This window comes from Labrus mixtus, chromosome 4, assembly GCF_963584025.1.
Source record: "Labrus mixtus chromosome 4, fLabMix1.1, whole genome shotgun sequence".
Lineage (NCBI taxonomy): Eukaryota > Metazoa > Chordata > Actinopteri > Labriformes > Labridae > Labrus > Labrus mixtus.
In genome coordinates this window covers 6,673,531-6,696,110 of record NC_083615.1, presented here as the reverse complement: position 1 = coordinate 6,696,110, position 22,580 = coordinate 6,673,531, and the positions used below count along the sequence as shown (strand labels likewise).

Genomic DNA, 22,580 nt, shown 5'->3' with positions numbered 1-22,580 from the left:
CAGGAGGCAGAGCTGCAGTCTTACACACTTCTCTGCGCCTCCCTTAGATCTGTCTCCCAGTCACTATAGCTGTAATTCTGAATCGAACTGTAGTTATACTATAGGTACTGTGTCTGTCCCCCGGCCACAGACCCGTTTTTATAAGTCATCCAAACAGCGTAAATCGTGAAAATCTCATTAGAATCAAAACTACGAATACGATTTTGCTACAAAATCAGAAAATTCACTGCGGACTTTTGAACATTAGGTCCTTAGCATCCAAATCTCTTTTAGTGAATGATCTGATATCAGATCAGCATTTTGATCTACTTTTTTTGACTGAAACCTGGCTGTGTCGAGATGACTATGTTAGTTTGAATGAATCCACTCCTCCCAGTCATTTTAGTACTCATATACCTCGAGACACTGGACGAGGTGGTGGAGTAGCAGCTATTTTTAATTCCAGTCTTTTAGTTAACCCTCGACCAAAGCTGAATTTTTCTTCTTTTGAAAGCCTTGGTCTTCCACATCCAGTCTCAAGAACCTTTCAGCCAGTTCTAGTTGTTGTAGTTTACCGCCCTCCTGGCCCATATTCTGAGTTTCTATCTGAATTTGCAGAATTTTTATCAGATTTAGTCCTTAGCAGTGATAGAATAATTGTTGTAGGTGACTTCAATATCCATGTGGATGTTGAAAATGATAGCCTTAGCATAGCTTTCATGTCACTATTAGACTCTATTGGTTTCACCCAGGGTGTAAACGAACCTACTCATCGTTTCAACCACACCCTGGATCTTGTTTTAGCTTATGGCATTGAAATCCATAACCTTACAGTTTTCCTAGAAAATCCTCTTCTATCAGACCATTTCCTTATTACATTCGACTTTGTCCTGCCAGAATTATCTCCGCTTGGAAGAGGTGTGGTCTCTAGAAGTTTATCTGATAGTGCTGTGGCTAGATTTAAGGAAGCTATTTCAGCTGCTTTTGATTCAGTACCGTGTTTCAACCCAGTTGGAAACTCTTATGATAGCTTTAGTCCCTCTCAGCTAGATCAGTTTGTTGATAGTGCAGTGGATTCGCTGAGAGTTACTCTTGATTCGATTGCTCCCCTGGAACGGAGGGTTGTCAAGCGGCGGAGAGTGGCTCCATGGTTCAACTCAGAAACCCGTACTCTGAAACAATCGTCGCGGAATTTTGAAAGAATATGGCGCTCGACCAAAACGGCAGAATCTCGTTTATTCTGGCAGGATAGCCATAGAAGATATATGAAGGCTCTACGTCACGCCCGAGCTGCCTACTACTCCTCTCTAATCGAGGAAAACAAAGGCAATCCTAGATACCTTTTCAGCACTGTAGCCAGGCTCACAGAGAGTCATGGCTCCATTGAGCCTTGTGTTCCTTTAGCCCTCAGCAGTAATGACTTCCTGAGCTTTTTCAACAACAAAGTTCTAGAGACAAAATTGGTAACCTCCTGCCCTTACCTGGTGCAGATACGTCTGATACGGCAGAGACAGTTCCAGGACCAGATATTAGTCTCGACTGTTTTTCTCCAATCGACCTTTCAGAGCTATATTCCATTTTTTCTGCATCGAAACTGTCAACCTGTCTTTTGGACCCAATCCCAACCAAGCTGTTTAAGGAAGTCTTTCCCTTAGTTAGCAACTCTATATTAGATATGATCAATTTGTCTATACTGACAGGCTACGTACCACAGGCATTTAAAGTAGCAGTAATCAAACCTCTACTTAAAAAGCCTACTCTAGATTCAGGAACTCTAGCCAACTATAGGCCTATATCCAACCTTCCTTTTATCTCGAAGATCCTGGAGAGGGTGGTGGCTGATCAGCTGTGTGACTTTCTCCATGACAACAGTTTATTTGAGGAGTTCCAGTCAGGATTTAGAGTTCACCATAACACTGAGACTGCATTAGTTAAAGTTACAAACGACCTACTGCTAGCTTCAGACAGGGGACTTCTCTCTGTGCTTGTCTTGTTGGATCTTAGTGCTGCTTTTGACACCATTGACCATCAGATCCTGTTGTACAGACTGGAACATTTGCTTGGAATTACAGGGACTGCTTTGAGTTAGTTTGAATCCTACTTGTCGGACCGATCTCAGTTTGTACATGTTAATGATGAGTCCTCTATGCACACTAAAGTTTGCCATGGAGTCCCACAAGGTTCAGTGCTTGGACCAATTCTTTTTACATTATATATGCTTCCTCTGGGAAATATTATGAGGAAACACTCCATACAGTTTTATTGTTATGCAGATGATACTCAGCTTTATGTATCAATGAAGCCCGATGGCACCAGTCAGTTATGTAAGCTAGAAACGTGCCTTAAGGACGTTAGGACCTGGATGACCAGGAAGTTTTTTCTACTTAACTCAGACAAGACTGAAGTTATTGTGCTAGGCCCAAAGAAACCTCAGAGAGACTTTTTCTAGTGATTTGACTGTCCTTAGTGACATCAGCCTGGCATCTAGCACCACTGTTAGGAATCTAGGAGTTCTATTTGATCAAGATATGTCTTTTAGCTCTCACATCAGGCAAATTTCAAGAACAGCCTATTTTCACCTTCGTAATATTTCCAATATCAGGAATATCCTGTCGCAAAATGATGCAGAAAAACTAGTTCATGCATTTGTTACCTCCAGATTGGACTATTGTAACTCTCTTTTGTCTGGGTGCTTTGGCAAGTCTCTAAAGACTCTTCAACTAGTCCAGAACGCTGCAGCTCGTGTACTGACCAGTACTAGGAAGAGGGACCACATTACTCCTGTCTTGGCTTCTCTGCACTGGCTCCCTATACAGTCTAGAATAGAATTCAAGATCCTTCTTCTCACTTACAAAGCTCTAAATGGCCAGGCACCATCTTATCTTAAGGAGCTACTAGTGCTGTACTGTCCCTCGAGAACATTACGGTCCCAGAATGCAGGCCTGCTAGTGGTACCTACAGTCTCTAAGTGTACTATGGGGGGTAAAGCCTTCAGTTATCAGGCTCCTCTCCTCTGGAACCCCCTTCCAGCCGGGGTCCGGGAGGCAGACACAGTCTGTATTTTTAAGAATAGACTTAAAACTTTCCTTTTTGATAAATCTTATAGTTAGGGCTGGTGCTGGTGTAGACCAGCTCTTAGTTATGCTGCTATAGGCTTAGACTACCGGGGGAACTGGCACCCTGAGCTCCTCTCTCTCTCTCTCTCTCTCTCTCTCTCTCTCTCTCTCTCTGTGCATATACAGTACATCATATTACTGCATGTATCTATCTATAAATCTCAGTCACTAACCGCCTACTTTCCTGGGAGCTCTTGAGCTCTCTTAGGCTCCTCAAGATCGTGGGTTGGCGGCCTGCCAGAACAAACCCCTCCCCACCGGATTGCTGATGCTGACGGTTTGCCTCCCCCCACCCCCTTGCTCTCTATCCCTCTTTCTGCATCTTATCCCATCTCTCCCCCTATCCCTTTCATGAGCCGGGGATCCGGCCGAAGATTTCTGCCTTTTAATAAGGCAGTTTTTTCTTACCACTGTAACTTTTGCTGCTTTGCTAAAGTGCTCATGATGGATAGGCCGGATCTTTGTAACATAGCAATAAGTAAGGTCTTTTTACCTGCTCTTTTGTAATGTTAACAGACAAAGAGTAAGGTATTTTACCTGCTTTTTTTAAAGTGTCTCGAGATAACACTTGTTATGAGTTGAAGCTATACAAATAAAAATTGATTGATTGATTGAATTGATTGATTGCTTTCTGTAGAGCTGTTATGAATCCTAACAATCGATCAACCTTATTAGAAATGCTTTCTCCATCTAACTCTACATCAATCTTGGCAACAGGCAAATAATAAGAGTCAAGGCTTGCCTTAATCCTCACAGGAAGCAGCTACAATGCCCTCACCACTCGCTCACTCAACTTAGTCCCAGCCATAATCTTGCAAATGTATGGATAATTCTTATAACCTAAATGGATGAGCTATAACCCCCCTCCCCCCATGCTAATTTTAATGTGTGAACCAGGCTGTAAACCTGTTTATTTCTGTGGGAAAATATTAATTAGAGACCCAATGGGGATTCTTTTGCAGGCGAATTCAGGTGGCCACTCAAGGCATGGTAGTTTTTATGCACTTCCTCACCAGAGGTTGTGGCTTGGTTATAACTCATGATTGTTTAACAAAAAGTAACAGTTAACAGATTTTTCTTTGACAATTTGTTCTCTATGATTTGTTTGCATGCTCCTGCAACTTGATTTATAGATGACACCCTTTTTTGTATCATGCTTCAAGGGAGACTCCCTTAATAAGTGTGGGTGCAGGCAGCTCATTGGGTCATAAAGCATGTATAGCTGTAAATCAAAAGGTCATTCTAAGGTGACTCTGCCTTGTTTCTTCATACATTTGTGGCACTATGTTTGCCACTATGTTTGCCACTACACACCCCCGATAAACTCACACAGTCGTTTTCAGCCATTGTACTGTTGTAAACAGTCTTGACTTGGATTGCATGAGTGTTTACAATCATTTATTTGCAGTCTTCTGTAAATTGTACCTGCGGCCTCGTCTAATTCTAAGCATTGCTTGACCCGCGTGAAAGTCTCCAAAGTAATCAAATAGAATGAAAAATATACACTTCTTCAATTTCTGTGATTGACAAGCTGTTATTAGAGCTAAAAAAAAAGTTTGACAGCTTGTAGGATAAAACAAAAAAAAACATCAGTGGACGTTGTTAATAAACTCTGCCTGTTTGCAGAGATATTTAACCCCCTAAAATGAAGAGTATAAAGCACATCCTTGTCCTTGTTCTCAAAAGGAAATTGGCAAGGAAGTAGTGTGTTATTGCCAGTATTATGGTAAGACTGAGATTTTATGGACAGTTTAACAAACCTGTTTATGCTACTGCTCCACGTGGCTCTTCAAATTTAAAGATTGGTACCTCTGAATTTCTCAGACTGTTTTTTTTTTATACAGCTAAACAAACCATGTGTTTATGTACTTATCAACAACAATATGTCAGGTATGGTAATCACTTAATTGTGCATGTAAAAGTCATTATACACAAGTTTGATAATGTCCCCGAACAATATTCTTCTTATTTGAGTCTGCATGAAGCTGTCATGGTTCCTCGGGGGTTAATTATAAGATAAAAAGCAGCGGAAATTCTTTCCCGCAAGGCATGTTAACAGACTGGCTTTACTGCAGGACACGTTACATGAAAATGTCAGCTGATGAATTAATGCCCTAAACTCAATGACTCTAACTTATTATTAGGGTCCTATTTTAGGAGACATACATTATTATTTCATTTGTACAGACACTATTTATTCATTTTTTAAACGTCTTCATATTTGTTGTTTAAATGTTTTCAAATGTATGCTGAGGAGACGTAGATGTATTTTACGACATGCTCTAAAATGTGGCTCTAAAAGCCACCGGTCAAAGGTTATGACACCCAAGGTTCCCATCCTATCAGATGTGTTTATCTTTGAGAAAATCTTCTCACAGAGTGAAAGGTACTCGTCTGGATTGCGTCAAGAGAAGACAGACAAGAGAATGTCAAACTGAGCCAGTAAATGCTTTGTTTATTCTAGTGAGTGGAAACACACGCGACTTTAAAGTTGTGATAAATGGAGAGGAAGAGAACTTGGTAGGTGAGGATCTTGGAGGTATGTCTCCTCTGCAGTGTTACCATGTTGAACAATGAGTACTACACATGACGATGGTCTTAACAAAAGGTACAAATAAATACCTAACCCTTATCTATAGACAGAAATAATTAAGTTGTAAAACAGGCTTAAAATGACAAACATGATCTATGTCAGTGATAATAAAGCTGCTAGTTAAATGTTTCTTGGCAGTGACTCTTGGCAGCTTTAATTCTTGTACAGAACTCTGAAAAAAAACATTATAACTTCCTGATCCCATGAATTCTTGGTGACTCAGACTGCTGTTGCTTTTTGTGTGAATTTATACTTCAGCTCAAAGAACTTCAAGCATTGAAATAAATTTCCCTTGGGAGGGAAATCATTTATTTATCACCAAGGTGAAGACAAACATGCCCTTTGCTATGCTCTCCAGATAGTTCTGTTTTATCTTGGTTCGTTTCTTTTCTCACTTTATCCAAGGTAGGCAGATGGAAATTTGGTTTGCAAATAAGCGTGGGCATTGATACTGTTTAGCCGTTGAAGTTGCAGCACATGGAGTCATGTGAATGGCTGTCTAAAAAAAAAAAAAAAAAGCAAAAAAACATCCTTCCCTCAGCCACAACTTGTCTTGCTGCCATTGGCTAATGTGTGATTTGTTAATGATGCCACAGCAACATTACATCAGCCACACTAGAGAGGGGAGTGTCAGCGTGGCCTTGACAGCTCTACAGAGGAGTGTGCAGTCTGCAGGCTCGCTCACTGGGAATAAACCAACATGTTCTTACAACAACTGTGGACCAACCATCTAAAACCTGAGCTGTAGGCCAGAGTCAATTGCAAACTGAAGTAGACAAACGTAGACTGTAAAGACGAAACACAAGACTATTTAATACCTGTTCATCAAAACATGTTTACTTTAAGAACTTTCTGTACAGTTTCTAAAAGGATATGATATCACTCTCTCAGCTCTAGCAAACCACTTTTTGTGATCTGCAAAATATGCAGGACATCCTGTACATCCCAATCATTATTATAATACTATTAAATAAATAAAAAACATCTACAAGAGACTCCTCCAGCTGCATAACAACTCAATCACCATCCCTGCCGTTACACTGTACTCCACTCTCACTCGTGATGAACCACTAATCGTTAGTATGACCTTCTAGAAAGCTGAATAATAAACGGATGCAACACAAACTATTATAATTGGTCTACATCTCAACTTTAGACTGACATCCTTCAGATATCACAGACTCTATTTAATGAAGTAATTGAAATGAAGAGACCTGAGAACTAGGGGTGCTGGTTTTACTCAGTTGGTAAAGCAGGGACCCCATGAGGCTACAGTCCACGTCCATACTTCAGGTTTTTAACGAGTGTCTGTCTGGCACAGATTTCTGCTGGCAGTTCATGTTTTCACATGGATTTATGATGTTTAATAAGTGTTTGGCTCAGACTTCTAGGACTCTTATCAGACGGTATGATAAGTGTCTTGCACAGCACTCTTTTCGCTTGCCGGCTGCAGGTGGTGTCCGTTTTCAACTTCTGGCCTTCTGTTCATGTTACTTTGCTTTAGAACTCAGTTGATTACATCATGTGGTATAATATTCAACACACACTGTCTCTACTAATTAACCTATGGTGAATCTATAAAGCACAGGGTCTTCTACTCAGTAACATAACTCAGGTTTTCACAACACATGATACAAACATTACATATTAAGATATATATGTTTTGGACACTACAGAGGTTTGTGTTGAAACGTTTACATCTAAGTGAAGAAGTTACTTGAAGTGTTATAGGTTCAAATTTAGAAGGTTTAAATAAGAGAAGCTGTGAGGTACTTTGGAAGCTTTGATATTTAGCTTTTTAATGTTGTGCACCTAGCTTCTGCTTTTTATGAAGTATTCTGCAAAAAAAAAAAAAAATTCAGTCCACTACATTTAAAACAATAATAAGCTAGATAATGCACAAATGACATAAAATAGGAGGTAAAATATGGCTGTTGTAAGCAAACTTTATGTAGATGAAGTTGATTACAAGCTTAGAATTTCATATTACCATCAAGTGTATTATGGCAGGTTTGTTAATTGCGTTGCACTTCAGTAAAAATTAAATTTGCACAAACATACCACACATATCGTCAGACGCTTACATTGCACAAGGACTTCTTTTCAGTGCATTGTCCAAAGAAATGAAATGACATTTACACACATCACATCTGTATAACAGTATGTTGTTCCTTCTGTCAACCCGCGTGTACATTCAGGTGCACATATGAGTCTCTTGTGTATTGCAGCTCTGGAGTCAGTCTCCAGGCTCCTCGTGTTGTTTTCGGCCTCTGGGAATGTTTAGCAGTATTTCATCAGAAACTAAAACCTGCTCCCTGCATGTGTCACCATACCTCATCCTATACTTTGTATTTGTTATGTGTACTTAAGGTTATTTATGTTATGTATTTTAATTTATTATTTTTGCTTAATATCATATTTCTCTTTTTATTTTTTTATTTTATTCTTTAACATATTGAATCTTCTCTGTGATTGTTTATGTTTTTTTTTTTAAATGTCTTGTTTTTGCCTTTGTCATGATGCTTTCGACGTCTCGTGTTTGCACTTTGCAGTAATTGCAGTGGATAACCTTGTTGAAGGACAAATGAACAGTTCACAGTGAAATGATTTTGATTTGTGCTGCTGGTCTATGTTATGTATGTGTTACAATCAGCCTGCATTATTTGCTTTATATCCAGGACACAGAATACAATGTTAACATCCCGAGGGCACGACAGCTTCTTATTTGAGATCATTCGTTTAAGGTAATAATCGGTTCAACTATCTTCTTTATGTTTGTTATGGAAACGTACATATTTAAATAGATGAATCCAATATTTATTATACAAAATGATGCTGCCAGTCACTATTTGCCAAAGTATTAGAAGATACCAGAAAACGGATCCATTTAATGAAAAATCTAAAAGTGTTTTTAAACTGTGTAATCATTCACTAACTTGGTGAGCTGCAACAGGGGGGATGTTTCAGAATGTCTGAGAACCATTTCCTCCTTCCAAAAGCGTTTTGTCTCCAAAAGCTGCACCACTATCTGTATGGCCTTTAAAGATAAGAATCACATATCTCACTACAGGAGATGTTTAATTCATAATGTCTGCCATACATTTTTGAATATTTGTGTTTCTGTACCCATATGGGACACAGTTAGCCCCTTGATGCTTTGTGTTGGTTGGCCTTAAGCTGTAACACCATGGTAACTGGAAATGGGGGAGATGTGAACGCGCTCCACAGAGACATTTCCTGCCTTCAGTCAAACCCCGCCTGACAGTCGTCTCTTTACCTGCGAGGCCACAGGGACTGACGGAAGCCACTGACTTGTCTAGACTAAACTGTGGCAGTCCTATGGGACGCATGCATTAGCTTCCAACTCACAGGTGGAGAGGGACAGGTATGATGCAAGGGCAACGAGAGATGGGCTCATTTAAAAGGCAAATGAAGCAAGGAGAAGAATTTAAGTTCATAAAAAAAAACAAAAAAAAAAAACGTGATTGCCTCATTCTTTCTGTAATGCCAGGACAAGTCTTTGGTTCAAATTAAGAGTGAATTAATTAGCCAATGTTGTTACATAATAATGGGAATTGGTTATGGAAAGGAGAGGCGGTGAAACACAATGTGACTGACATAGGCTGACCTGCTTTTAACTCTGGTCAGCTAAAGTCAACCATTAACTACATTGGATGAGGTCAACACGTGGTGATCTGTGCTGGAGGAGTGCTTTGTCCAAGCTTTTCACATACAGCTCGTTTTACTCTTGAATTCTAGCTCTGTGCTCCTTTAAGGGTTTACGTTTATGAGCATACAAAATGTGTCCACAACAGTCTGAATACAGCACTGGACCTTTTTAGTCTCATGCAAGCCCAACTATGCATTTTTCAAGGGAAACATATTTATATGCTGTTTCTTAAAAACTATTTTTATTGTATCAGTTCTAATTAGATTTGATAATTACAGTTGAACACACTTAACATTTCTTTGCCTTGTACAGCTCGAGATTGAAACAATGCATGATTTTAGCCACTGTTGTTGATGTATAGGCTGGTTTTTGTAAAATCATCAAAAAAATGCGTATTAATTTGTAATTCCACAACTGTTTAAATAATCCATGAACTACTAATAAGCAATGATCAAACTAAAATGTCCTCAAATTCTGTTAACTTCCATGGACTAGCCTATAACATAAAATGACATTCGCTTGTTTCTTATTTGTGACCACCAGGGAATAACCAAAAGGGACTACAAGTCTTGTTTGGGGTCAAGAGATAATAAAGTAACTTAGACACGAAAACAATGTTAATGAAAAAGCTAACACGCGTGTCTTATAGGCAAATTAACAAATACATAAAAAGAGACTCTTCGTTCACTTAGGTGGCATTAGCAGCCAGCTGGCAGCCTGACATCGGGACACAGCCAATAAATGTGAGGATGTGAGCAGCGGGAAAACATCACATGTGTAGAAAACAAGCCATGGATGACAGAGTGTGTTGACTCCGCCTATTGATCAAAGACCATCCTCCTTCCTTTTGTCTTTTCTTCAGTTTGTTAACTTCTCCAAAAGCCGCGTGGACTTCGCGCGAGCCGCTCGAGCACTTTTGGCTGGCCTTCGTTTCACTTCGTGGAATTGTGTTCGCATCCGGTCTGACCGAGTCCACGAACAACAGGAGAGAACCTTTCCCCCCGGTGTTTTCCACGAGTTTCGTTTCATGGACACCCTGTGGAAATCATTTGTGTTCATGACAGCAGCGAGGTAGGAGAACAATTTCACTGTTTCATCTTTAAATGTCCAAACCAGCAGAACGCCTGATGCAGATTGTGAAACGAATAGCCTGTGCTGTGGTTTATTGTTTACCTTGGCCAGCCCACTAAAGTGTCTACTAGGAAATAATGACAGACTATGGAACTATTTCATGTAGCCAACGAAACGCAACATTCTGTGAAAGTGTGTTTTAACCATTTTAACCCCAAAGTGTGGGTTTGACCGAGCTGCACGGTGCGTTCACAGCCTGTATGGAAATTACTCGCACTGAGATCGAGCTCTTGCGCGTATAATATTTTCATATTATTTGCGTCTTAATGATTAAAGCAGGCTATTTATATGGGCGACACAACAAGCTTTTGGATTCCCAATGTAACTGCATTTCTCTACTGGCTGTCAAAGAGCACAAGTTCCGTTTTTTTTATGTCTGAAGGCGAATCCTTGTGACCAGATCAATGTGCCCAAAATGATCTGTTGATGTGACCCATTACAACATTTTCAACCTAATAAAAATATATAAAGTGAATTGTATTGTCGGCGGCTTGAATTTAAACATTTACGCAGGTTGGAATGAATTGAAGTGGCCTTCTCACTCTTTTCTCACTCTTTTCTCACATGCTTGCAGAGGGTGCGACTGTCAGTTTAGACGGTTGAGACCATGAGACACTCTCCATCACTTTTAAACCACAGAGTACACACACACACACACACACACACACACACACACACACACACACGCTACACACAGGCACAGATAGTGCACTGTGAACGTACTAAGCCTAAAAAAAAAAAACACATTTTCATCTCTATTTTAAGATAAGGCATTATTTTGTACATCTCTGAAAGATGTGAGCAGGAAGAATTGATAAGATCTGGTAACTATGGAGATTTTATTGGTGCTAAACTGTTTGTAAATGCACAGATCCACACATATGTCTGGCAAATTGCAACATAGAAATATACAAATTTGTGCTATCAGTGTGACACACTGAGAACAAACACTCAAACCAGCGTCCACCTTGCCTGCTGGCCACTTGTTGGCCTGAACGTAGGAGTCAATCAAACCAACTTTCTACAAGTTTTTTTTTTTCTTTCTACAGTATTATCTTCAAGGCACAATTATGACATGTGACGGAGAAAAGTTGTGAAAAGAAAAAGAGAAGAAAAGGGGTCCCTAGGTTTCCCAGAATGCTTTGAGCTCAGAGGAGCAAACCCTTGCATTACACACGTTTGTGGATCGAAATTGCACATTTTGTGATGCACAGCAGAAGCGTAGTCAAATCCATATGAAAACAGACAATAAGCCAATTGAGAGGCCCGTCTCAGTCGTGACTGATCACTTTTGTATGTTTCCAGTTCATGGAGGAGAAAAAAAAAACAGCTATTAATAACGATGTAGGCCTACGCGTTCATGCATTTGTGGATCATTTACAAACAGTGTTACACCATTAAGATCTCAGCCCTGTGTCCGAACCTTCATCCGGTCTTTAGGTGGTCTGTGTGGGGTTCTAGTCACATTTTAGTGTTCATTTCAATGCATCTTTATCACAGCCCCACACCCCACTTGCTCCAGATACTATCGTCACTTCTTTTTTCTGTTCTAATTCTGTTTGCGACGTTGACCGCAAGTTCTTCAATATACTGTTTTCAAATTACTTTTGGAGAAGTGTATCAAAAAAAAGAACTGCGGTACGCCTTTAGGTCTGTGCTAAAAGTATTAATGATGGTATATAAGTGTCCGGCCTCAGAACAAACGCAGATCTCAAGATTCAAGAAGTTTATTGTCACCCTGAATGTAGGTACAAACGTGTGAATCATTTTGGGCGCGTAAATGTAAAATATATCTGTTATTTGGTTTAATTTGACGTTAAACTGATCTCTATGATGTGATGGTGGTGAGTGACACATTAACACATGATTCAACTGCAAGATAACAGTATCGGACCTGCACGGGTGTGTAGCTATTTAGTTTTTTCAGAAATTAGTCAAAACAATAATGAGTACTGGTGGGGGCTGTAACTTTAGAGCTGGTTTTTATTGTAGCATGCGACAGCTTCCCGACAGACATTTTCTGTTTCCAGGAAATGTTCTCATTATTCCTTGCGTTTCTCGTGAATCATCCTCTCGTACACTCTCAGAGCTCTCCACCAATGTGCATCAGCTGATAAGGCTGTATGTGATATACATGTGATAAGCCACAAGATTAGTAATGGTCGAGGAAATGCCTTAAGTGAGGTTGTTATCAAATCTCGACTGCTTTTGTGTGCGCAAACTGTTTATTTTTCTGCTATGTCAAATCGGATTTCTGAAGTGGGAGTTTATTCAAGCGTATGAAAAAGATTGATCCCTTGAAGAAGTCCTGGTAATTCAATTATAACTGTGTCAAATCTTTGTTTTTAACTCCTCAGGTCTGGTGCCAATTCAGTGCACTATCAAAGCAGAGCTTCTACACTATGAGCAGCCAGTCCATTCCGAGCCACATTGACCCATTGTTCGGAAGAAAGATGCCATTGTATGATGGGACCATTTCATCTGCAGGACTGTCGAAACCCCAAACTATGTCTGATTTGCGGGGCGGGCATACCTTGCAGTATAGCGGGGCCTGTTTTCCTTATGACCCAAGGGGAAAAGAAGCGGCAGAGTTCACTCCTCCTTGGAGAAAGACCCCTCTGCTTTATGACAGAAATCCTGTGAGTCACCTCTCTGGCCGGGAGGGACAAAACCACATCATTTACAGGCAAGACAGCAGTTCTTCAGAAGAAAGCCATCCCTCCTCTCTGCATCAAGCTGCAGTAAAACAGGGCTTTACATTATACACTAAAAGTCCTAGGATGAGCAGTCCTGCAGCTGCTACATCGGGGATTAGTAGAAAACAAAAAAATGGAACTGAGAAATTATCGCCCCCCTCTGAAAACACAATTTACTTAGCCATTCCTAAACCAGTTTATGGACTAAGCCCTTGTTGTAGTGAATTGGGTTGTGTGATAGGACATCGGTACAGTGTGGAACATGGTTCTCCGAGGATCCCAAAACAAGTGTATGAACATGAGTGGATGCAAACTGATGCCCACTACACTGAGAGAGGAAAAGCACAAGACGCAATGCTGCAACAGAGAGGTTTACCGTGTGAGCCCAGTGCAGAGGCACTGAGGAGGATGACAGTGGGGACATACAGCCCAGGTAGAGATAGGACCTTTCCTGCTATGATTGATCCAAACTACAGCAGCTACCCCTTCGCCCTACCGCACACTCTGTTTGGTTCTTTAAGTGAGCAGGGCCAGCGTATACAGACTTCTCCCAGAGGCTACCCCAGCTTCTACCCCTCCCATCCTACATACGAGCATATGACCTCAGAGGTTTATCAGGAACATTCTCCCATGTCCAAATATGGCCAGCTAACACAGCAGCCGATGTTTTACTACCCTCAGGCAAATGTGGAGGTAGAAAATAGGACACAGTGTAAAGATATTGGCAGCAAGCAGAGAGAAGATGTCCCTGTTATTCTTAAACACTCAATCTCCGACCACAGAGAGCATTACATGGTGCCCCAGACGCTTCATGGTAAAATCCCTCTGCCTTTGTCTGATGAAACTTTGCATAATCATTCCCTCATGCGCGGTTTTAACCATCAAGCTTTTGCAGTTCCTGGACTTCACTCAAACACGAGCCAGATAAGACAGCTCTTGAATTCTAATCGCCGAAATGTTTCTCCATCAAGATCATACATGGATCACCCTATGACCTCTGCGAGCAACCTACGTAAGGACAGACCCAACGCAAACCTGCCCCAAACCACTTCACCATTTCATGTGAATCAAACTAGTCCTTCAAGGGGTACAAGCCAACCCGGTATCTCGCCATCCAGCATTGAAGTTAACAGATTTTACCCCCCGCTCACTGGCCTACACGTAGACCGACCCGTCCTTCCACCGACTGCCTTGAACGCGGATCAACTCCGGGACTATTCCTCCTTTGAAGCTCAGGTTAAGTGTCCAATGCAGGCGAAAGGTCTTCCTGTTTCCTCATGGGCATGGCTGCCCCGGCCCCTCCATCACAGCTCAGGGTCAGTCCAAACATCTTTACCAGATAGTGTAAATGTCCCAAAAATAATTTATTCCCATGCTGTTACACCAGGAAAAAACGTCCAGTGCCATATATCCAGTCCAAGCACTGCTGTTCCTAAAAAATGCCTAAAGAGAAGTATGTCTCACTCATCTTCCCCTGTCAAAATAGAAAAAGAGGATCGGGAATTATGTCAGATGGATCTCTTTAAGAAAAGACAAAAGGTGAAAATGGAGAATATACAAGAGAAAAACAAAAGTGACTCTTGTATGCCGATTATTGACAATGTCTTCAGTCTGGCACCTTACCAAGCATACCTGCAGGCCCCTGGTCTGTTATTTCCCGGCAGAGTGTCTCAGATAATCGCACATTCGTCTGAGCACCGGGAGGTGAAAAGCAGGCCAGACATCAAAGAGGATAAACAGCAGCCTGAAGTCTGTCTACTTTCCAAAGAAGTCTGTGCAGATACTCCAACAGAGAACCCTGGTGTAGAAATGATTGAACTTAAAAATATTAAAGTGGAAAAAGTAGATCCATCAGACAAGGACAACTCTGTAGAGACTTCTCTTATTGCGAGGGACTGCAGCAAAGAAATGATCCAAAAGGAGTCCAAAGGTACTGATTCTTCCAACCAAGAGCCCATGTTGGTGATAAAGAAAGTCGATCCTGATGAACTTGAAGCTAAACCCTTACAGGAAGAGCAAAAAGAGGCTGCTGATGAGTCTAAACCTGGTGAAGAGACTGCACCGACGAATATATCGGGTCAGGGTGATGCATTAACACCTCAGGAAAAGTTGGTCACCATTAAACCTAACCCCAACACATCCCCTCAACTACTTGAGAACAGACTCAAATTCAAAAATATTCCTCCACAGTGTCTGAAACTTTCCAGTTACAAAATTGTTTTCCATGGTATAAACCATTCTAGCCCCGTTCTGCCTCTGGAAAAGACTCCTGTGAAACCAATGACTGAATTTGCACCAAAACCTGAGCCCCAAACACCAGTCCGCAAGCACTTCTTTGAGTTGCACCATTCTCTCTGCAAGCTTGTATCCAAATCTGTTCTGGTTCCTTCAAAGCATGACCTCAAGACCTGGTTGTCCCAGCTTGAACTGAGTGGACCAGCATCTCCGCCAACGAAAGTCAAGAAGATTTCCTGCTTGTTTGGGATAAAAGGCAGAGAGGTTTGGCTTACTGAGGAGATGAAGTCCGCCCTCCACACGCTCCTGGAGCGGCTGAGGGAGTATACGGCTCAGGAACGTTGTCCTTTCCCTCATGTCATGCGAACGGGGGCGGTGTTCCTCCCCATGCTGGTGGTGAAGGAGCTGCTGTTTCCGACCGTTCAGGGCAGCCTCATCGACCAGGTCCTGCAGGAGCACAAGGTGGAGCTGCGACCCACCACGCTCTCGGAAGAAAAAATCCTCATCCAGCTCCACAAACGAGCCTGTTCGTCTAGGCTCCGGAAACTGATGTCGCTCAAGCACCTGCCCGACATCTACGCCGACGTGGTCAACCTGATGTACTACACCTGTGTCTGCAAACACCTGGGTGAGTGAATGTTTACATCAGAGTTACCAAGGTAACATAGCAAGTATATGTTCAACAGTGAATATTGAGTAAATAAGTTCAATCAGGAGAGACAATTGAATAAAGACAATTATTTATTACAATGAAATATGGAAATGTTCCTTCAGAGAAATAATTTTGGCGCTTGGACTCTATGGGTAGAATGTGTAGAATGACAATTCTTCAGAATACGTCAGAATAGATCCCCCCCCCCCCTATGGAGTCCAGACACTGATGGTGGTGGTGAAGCTGATGACTTGATGAGACCAGATGGGATGAGAAATGATGGATGATGATTCTGCGAAATGGCGGTGGAGGGGCGCACGAAACATCAGCATGAAGGGACTACGGGAGAGAAAGAATCATATTTAAAAGGGGAAGCAGTACGATGATAGTTTGAAAATAAGGGCGGAACACCATGCCATTGGTTAGATGAGTACCGCTGACGAGACAGCTGAGTAACCAATGACAGCCCCCAGAAGATGACAGCTCAAGAATGACAGCAGAAACGAGAGTAAGGCAGTTATATAGTCTTCCTTACTGAGCTAGAGCTTCATTAAGTAAATTTAGTAAGTTTTAATGTTTTAATCCTTTAAAAAATGTTGATATGTGTTTTCTTAATAAGTTTTTCCTTTAGGATGTTGGTTCAGAAGTTTGTCTTCTTTGTGTGATCAAGACAAATAATGTAGAGGTGCTGCATTTGGTAACAGTAAAACAGAAAATGATGGAAGAAACTACTTGTTTGACCAACACTGAAGTGAAAAAAAAAAGGGTCCAAGAAGGAGGCCGAAAATGAACGAATAATGAACATGTATTCAAGGAGCAAAAGGACTGGGTCTCCATATTTCATACCTTTTAAAAAAAAAAAAAAAAAAAAAATAAAAGAAGAGGAAAAAAAAAACATGACTTGACCATGATTGGCCAATATCCATTAGTTTTGAAACTGCTCCGGACAAGTGATTACTTCAGCAGATACAACATGAAGGTTTGTAGAATTAGAGCATACTGTATTTGACAGTGTTGGTGTTTAAGATGGATTCATAAGCTCTTAAAAAAGGAAGGGGGGTGTTGGGATTGTATCCAAATGAATAAATCCTTTTAAATTGATCAAGTAATGGTATCAAATGAAGTATAGGGTTTGTTGGTATTCTCTTAATCTGTCTACACATCCATACATTATCTTTTTAAATGTTGTACAACTACTTAAGCAGTTCAGGGAAGCGTCTTTAAAAAAATATTGCTTTCAACCTCAGCATGAATCAGCTTGAAAAAAAGGAAGGTCATCTTCTTTCTCACGACTTACTGTAGTACGATACTCTGTCATGCGAATGTTCTGTGGAATTTCAGTCTCAGGTACTGAAACTCTTTAAGGTCAAATATACCAATGTTCTCGACATAACGTCGGTGTATTTGACCTTTTTCTATAATTGAACCCTGTGTTATTTACTGTGAAGAACAGCACTTCCTTAAAGATTTCTAGAATCCCCATTGAGTGCGGTATGCAGCTTCATATTTAGACTGTTAACTGTGACATTGTAAACCTACAAAACACAATTGGTTATCTTATAACTCCTTAGCCCCTTTAGAGAAGCATTGAAAAGGAATGGCAAAACACTTAAATGTTCTATATAAAATCCATTTATTTTTTCCAGAATCAACCTCACCTGATGGCCAAAAGAAAGTCCAGGTATATTTACTTTTTACGTTGATCCTTAGTCTCACTCCTCTTTGCTTTTCTGATTAGGAAGCAGAAAACTTCTCCTTACTTTCTGTAACTAATCACAATAACTTGCATGATTCTTTTATTCTTGGTATAGGATGGTTGGGAAAAGATGCACCAAGCCGGGGCCACTTCTTCTAACACTCCTTGATTTGTTGATTTCAGTAATATACCTCTAAAGTCTGTGACGCAAGCTGTTGGATCACATTACAAGAGGAAGGAAGTGACAGTCATGTGTAATGTGTGAAGAAAAAAAAAACACTCCTTGGGTTGGGGACAAGTTCATGTTTTTAGAAGATGATGATCATCATCTTTTAACCGACCACTTCCCTTTTAAAGCATTTTTGCTGCTTGGTCGAAGGGGGAAGTTGATCTTAACAATTTGTGATAAAACAGTTTAGCACCAGTGTGTGTTGAAATGACTGGAAACAAATCCAATGAAAAGATCAAAACAAACAAGCGGTTTCTCTGTTACGCCATACTTTGTCCCAATATGTGTATACGTTTACCCAATGCGTGTATACCCAATATACGTTTCCTTTTTTAAAGACTCCGGGACTTCTTTGCTCAAAAAGACACTTTGTTTAGCAAATGTTCCTCAAATTGTGTTTTTAGTGAGATATATTTGTTTCTGTAGTATTTTTGTCCTATTTTGTGCCGACTAGCGTTATCATATTATCATGATACCAGACCTTTAAACTAAAATATGATACCAGTAAAATTGAAATGTTATTGATTCCTGTTTTGTTACTACAGCAGAAATAAAAGTCCAAGGCTCCCAGCACTAATTCATTTCAGGTTGCCTTGGTTTTTGTTGACTTAAAGACGATGTTCTTTCTTTCACTCACGGCAGCATTGAGTTAAAATCTCGCTGAAGATCCGGTGGGTTTTTAGAGCTTTGGTACTCTTTGATGCTGTCATTATCAAAGTAACAGATTGCATCATTTTAAATCTCGTGTTATCAAAAAGTATCAAAGTGCTGAACATTTTGACAACCATATTGCCCGTTACCCTTTTTCTAGTGTTGTAGTCAAAACCCAAACTAACCAAGACAAATACAAATCTAGTTATGAAAGAATTTAAGTTATTAATCACAGTAATGACATGAGAAAGCCTGTCAGTGCTGGTGTTGACCGGTCTTGATTTAAAATCGCCTAGTCTGAGACGGAGACCTTCAAAAAGTGAGACCAAGACCCATTTCGAGTACTACAACTCTGCTTAATCATAATAAGGTGTGGCTCATATGTGAACCTAAAACGTTTTTGGATTAGAATATGTGTGTTGCCATATATTGGTAAACCGTTTGCGGCTTTGCTAGCATGGGCAATGATTTAAAGGATCGTTAATCTTTAGTTTTTCTGGTCTTTTCATTGGATATGTTACCTTTAAGGAAAACAAAGAATCTCACCAGATGTTTCCTTTCAATCAATGTAACACTGTGTCCTTCACTTCTTTTGCCTTTCCTTTTTTTTTGCCACATGCATTTACTTACTGAATTGAACTTGATTGAATTTTCGCTCACAGCTTACATTATTAACTGTTCACATGATTTTGGAGCACTCGGGTATCTGAACATTTCCCTTGTCTGTCTCTTCTTCACATCCCGTCACTGGAGGTATCTCTGAATTTCCCCAGCCTTGTGTGTTTACTCACAGCCTTCTTTTCTCTCTCTTTTAAAATAGGGTGCCTCGTGGTAGTGGATCATGCTGTCCTATAACCATGTCTGCTGATGTTCATAGAATAGTGTCTCATTGTTCAGGTGTGCTATGGGAGCATTGATCTGTCAACCTGTGTTTAGCGGTGTTGGACTTTGTGGTTGCTGGCTTGCTTTTAGGGAGCAATCTGTTTGGAAACAGCTTCTTTTAATCATGTCATGCAAAATTTTGAACACCTACCTGTATCTAATCAAACTAAAAACATTCTATTAACACTTACCTTCCTGTTTTTCCAGGAACCTTATATCTAGCATGTTTTTTTCCCCCTCTTCATTTTAATCTCCCCTAATTGCTCTCATCATCCCTGTTTTGCAGGATTAAAAATGGACGATTCTGTTTTCAAAGAAAAAGATGACGGTTGTGAGGAATCTATCAGCTGCAGGACCCCTATGTTTTCAGACACCACAGTGTCACCAGCCTCGCCTGCAGAGTTGCACCCACAGAGACATCCGAATGATGAGGAAGCTAATGTGAACAAGAATAGAACCAAAACCAGGGTGAAGACCAGCTCCAGGCGCATGTTTCTCGACAACAGTATGTCAGATGAGGAAGCGGCAGATGACACAGAAAAGACTGTGGACGTAGGTGTTTTTAATGCTGAAGCAGAGCAGGACTCTTTGAGCACAACTTCTGATAATTCATGGACCTGTCCTTTAACTTTGGATGAACTTTCCTCATCTCCAAGTGACATTGAAGCAGAGGAGTCCTCTAGTCCTGATACTCAGTACTCTCCACCAGATAAATCTCTGGTTAGATCCAAAAAATGTTCAGGTGTGATTCTCAAACTGAGACGAATGTTAAGCAAAGATCTAAACAGGAAAACTGCCTGCTACCAAGCCATCTCGGACTCGGGGACACGTCTTGATCCTTCTCAGACTGATGATGGGGATGGAGAAGTGAGCAGCGAGATGGAGCTTCACCGGCAGACTCCCAGGATGACCCACAGGTGGCAGAGAACAGGAAACTTCTGCCCCGCCTTAAGACCCATCAGCAGCTCTTCAAAAAGAAAGCACAGATCGCTTTTAAAGATCAAATACTGTCCCTACTTGTCCGCCTGCCACAGCGCTGAAACCAGGAGACAATGGGTGCTGCGTTCGGCTGTTCAGAGGGCACGCATGGCCATGAGGTTATACTACCCGGACCTAGTGGGAAAGAGGATTCTACATCTGTATGAAGAAGATGACAAATCAGAAGTGTGGTACAGAGGAGAAGTGATGCGTATCCATGAGGCCCACACCAACCCTCTAAAGACAATATTTGAGGTCCGGTACGACAGCGAGCCGGAGTGGAAGTACTACCTGGAGCTGATGATAGATTATAAAAAAGGCTGGCTGAAAATAGACAACTAGTTTCGCCACAAAAACATCCAGGTGTTTTTTTTTTTTTTTTTTTGGATTAAAGCACATAATTCATTGACTTGTCAGTAAATCCATGGCGATGACAGCATGATAAGCCTTAAATAGCTTTCTGGCCTCCTCAGGAAAAGACGTTTGACTGGATCGTTTTTTTGTGTTGAGGTCATATTCTTTGTTACCTAAGAGCTTCAGGGTGCATTTAAGAAAACCACCACAGCAAACGTACAGCATTCTGTTCCTGTTCCGGTAAAGCGCTCATCAATATGAAGCATTAACAAATGGCATTTCTGTTGTATTCAATATTGAGACTGTAATGTGAGAGAGGGTTGACTGTTTATATTTAAAAACGTTCAAAAAGGTTTCCCTCACTCCCCTCTCCCCTTTAAATTATTAGCGACTTTGACTGTAAGTAAGGATTTATGTCCAACTGTGTGAGCCACGTGTGTTTACAGTAATATATTGCCAGAGGTGGATGTCATAGCAGTGATTTTTTTAACATGATTGTCGTTTTGTTTGTAACTGATGCTAGGCAGGCATTAAGGAGGTTCAGTATGAAGCTCCTCAAAAGTTGTTTTTTTTATGACAGTCAGAGATACGCCCCTGCCATTGTTGTGAATTACTGTGAACCTTGCCACTTTAACCTTGTGCCTTATTTTGTATAATTTTCTTAAACATGTGTTCATAAAAAAATGAAAACATCATTCCCATTGTTGTCTTTAATAAATGTTTTTCATGCTTGTATTTTATTTTGGACTTCGGGACTATTTGAAGGGTCATCATTCTCACCTCTGATGTTTATATTAGCAGATAAAACCTCAAGAGTCAACGTGCAACTGATGGGATCAAGTTAATAAGAACATAAAGAATTAAGAGTCTGGCAAGTCAAATCTATTCTGTCCTGTCACTTAATGAAACTGGTTCAGATTATCAAAAGCAATGGGCTGAGAGTTTTTTCTTTTCACCACAAGTACAGAACTAACACTACTTTAAAATGAGCAGTCCTTTTAGTTCACACTGCCTCTGAAGTAACACCTAAAAGAGAAAGTAAAAATGTCATTATCTTTACCCCCATCATGCGGCCGGATTTTTAATGACAAATTCCCTTTAAACTGTCAAAATTGTTTCTCATTTTGAAAGCAGTGTTTCCAGTAACTTCTGAACTGATTATCACATTTCATGCATTTTAAAAGCATGTAGTTAAGAAAACTTCTATGCACTACTTAATGAAAGCTGCTGCTGTCACAAAAAAAAAGAAATGGTATTCATTCTCAAACAACCACCCATGCCAGAATGATGTTTGCAACATTTTTTACTTTAATATTTTCTCCAAAACAGACAACTAATTTTCCCCACATTTTTACACTAACAGGAAATCAAACAGATCTGATAGCATAAAGAAAAGATATGTAGAAAAGTATTAAAAGTTTTTGGATGTCTCAATGTTATGTTGGTAGCTGCTTCGGTTACTTCAAACGTTATGTCAAAATGTATATGAACTACTAGCAGACAGAATGAAAACAGAGTGATCCCTGGAGACCATATTAGCTTGATGATCACACAGCTATGGCTGGTGTGTTACCTGCAAGGGAGCGGAGAGGGGAAAAAAGCTCATGTTTTGTTACCATCCATTCAATTTATGTCATCATCGCTTTGTGACTTTGGAGACAAAATTAATTCAGAAGTGACATCATACAAACAAACACTCGATCTTTATCATACAATCT

At 40.5% G+C, this 22,580-nt stretch overlaps 1 protein-coding gene across 1 annotated transcript; it reads left to right on the top strand.

The window, feature by feature from the left end:
• Positions 1–10,220: 10,220 nt before the first annotated feature.
• On the top strand, positions 10,221–21,557 carry c4h15orf39 (chromosome 4 C15orf39 homolog). Its single transcript, XM_061035439.1, has 4 exons — positions 10,221–10,429; positions 12,847–16,048; positions 17,719–17,753; positions 19,817–21,557. Exons 2-4 carry the CDS (start codon positions 12,892–12,894, stop codon positions 19,820–19,822), a joined length of 3,198 nt encoding a protein of 1,065 aa, XP_060891422.1. The 5' UTR covers positions 10,221–10,429; positions 12,847–12,891; the 3' UTR covers positions 19,823–21,557.
• Positions 21,558–22,580: the final 1,023 nt, after the last annotated feature.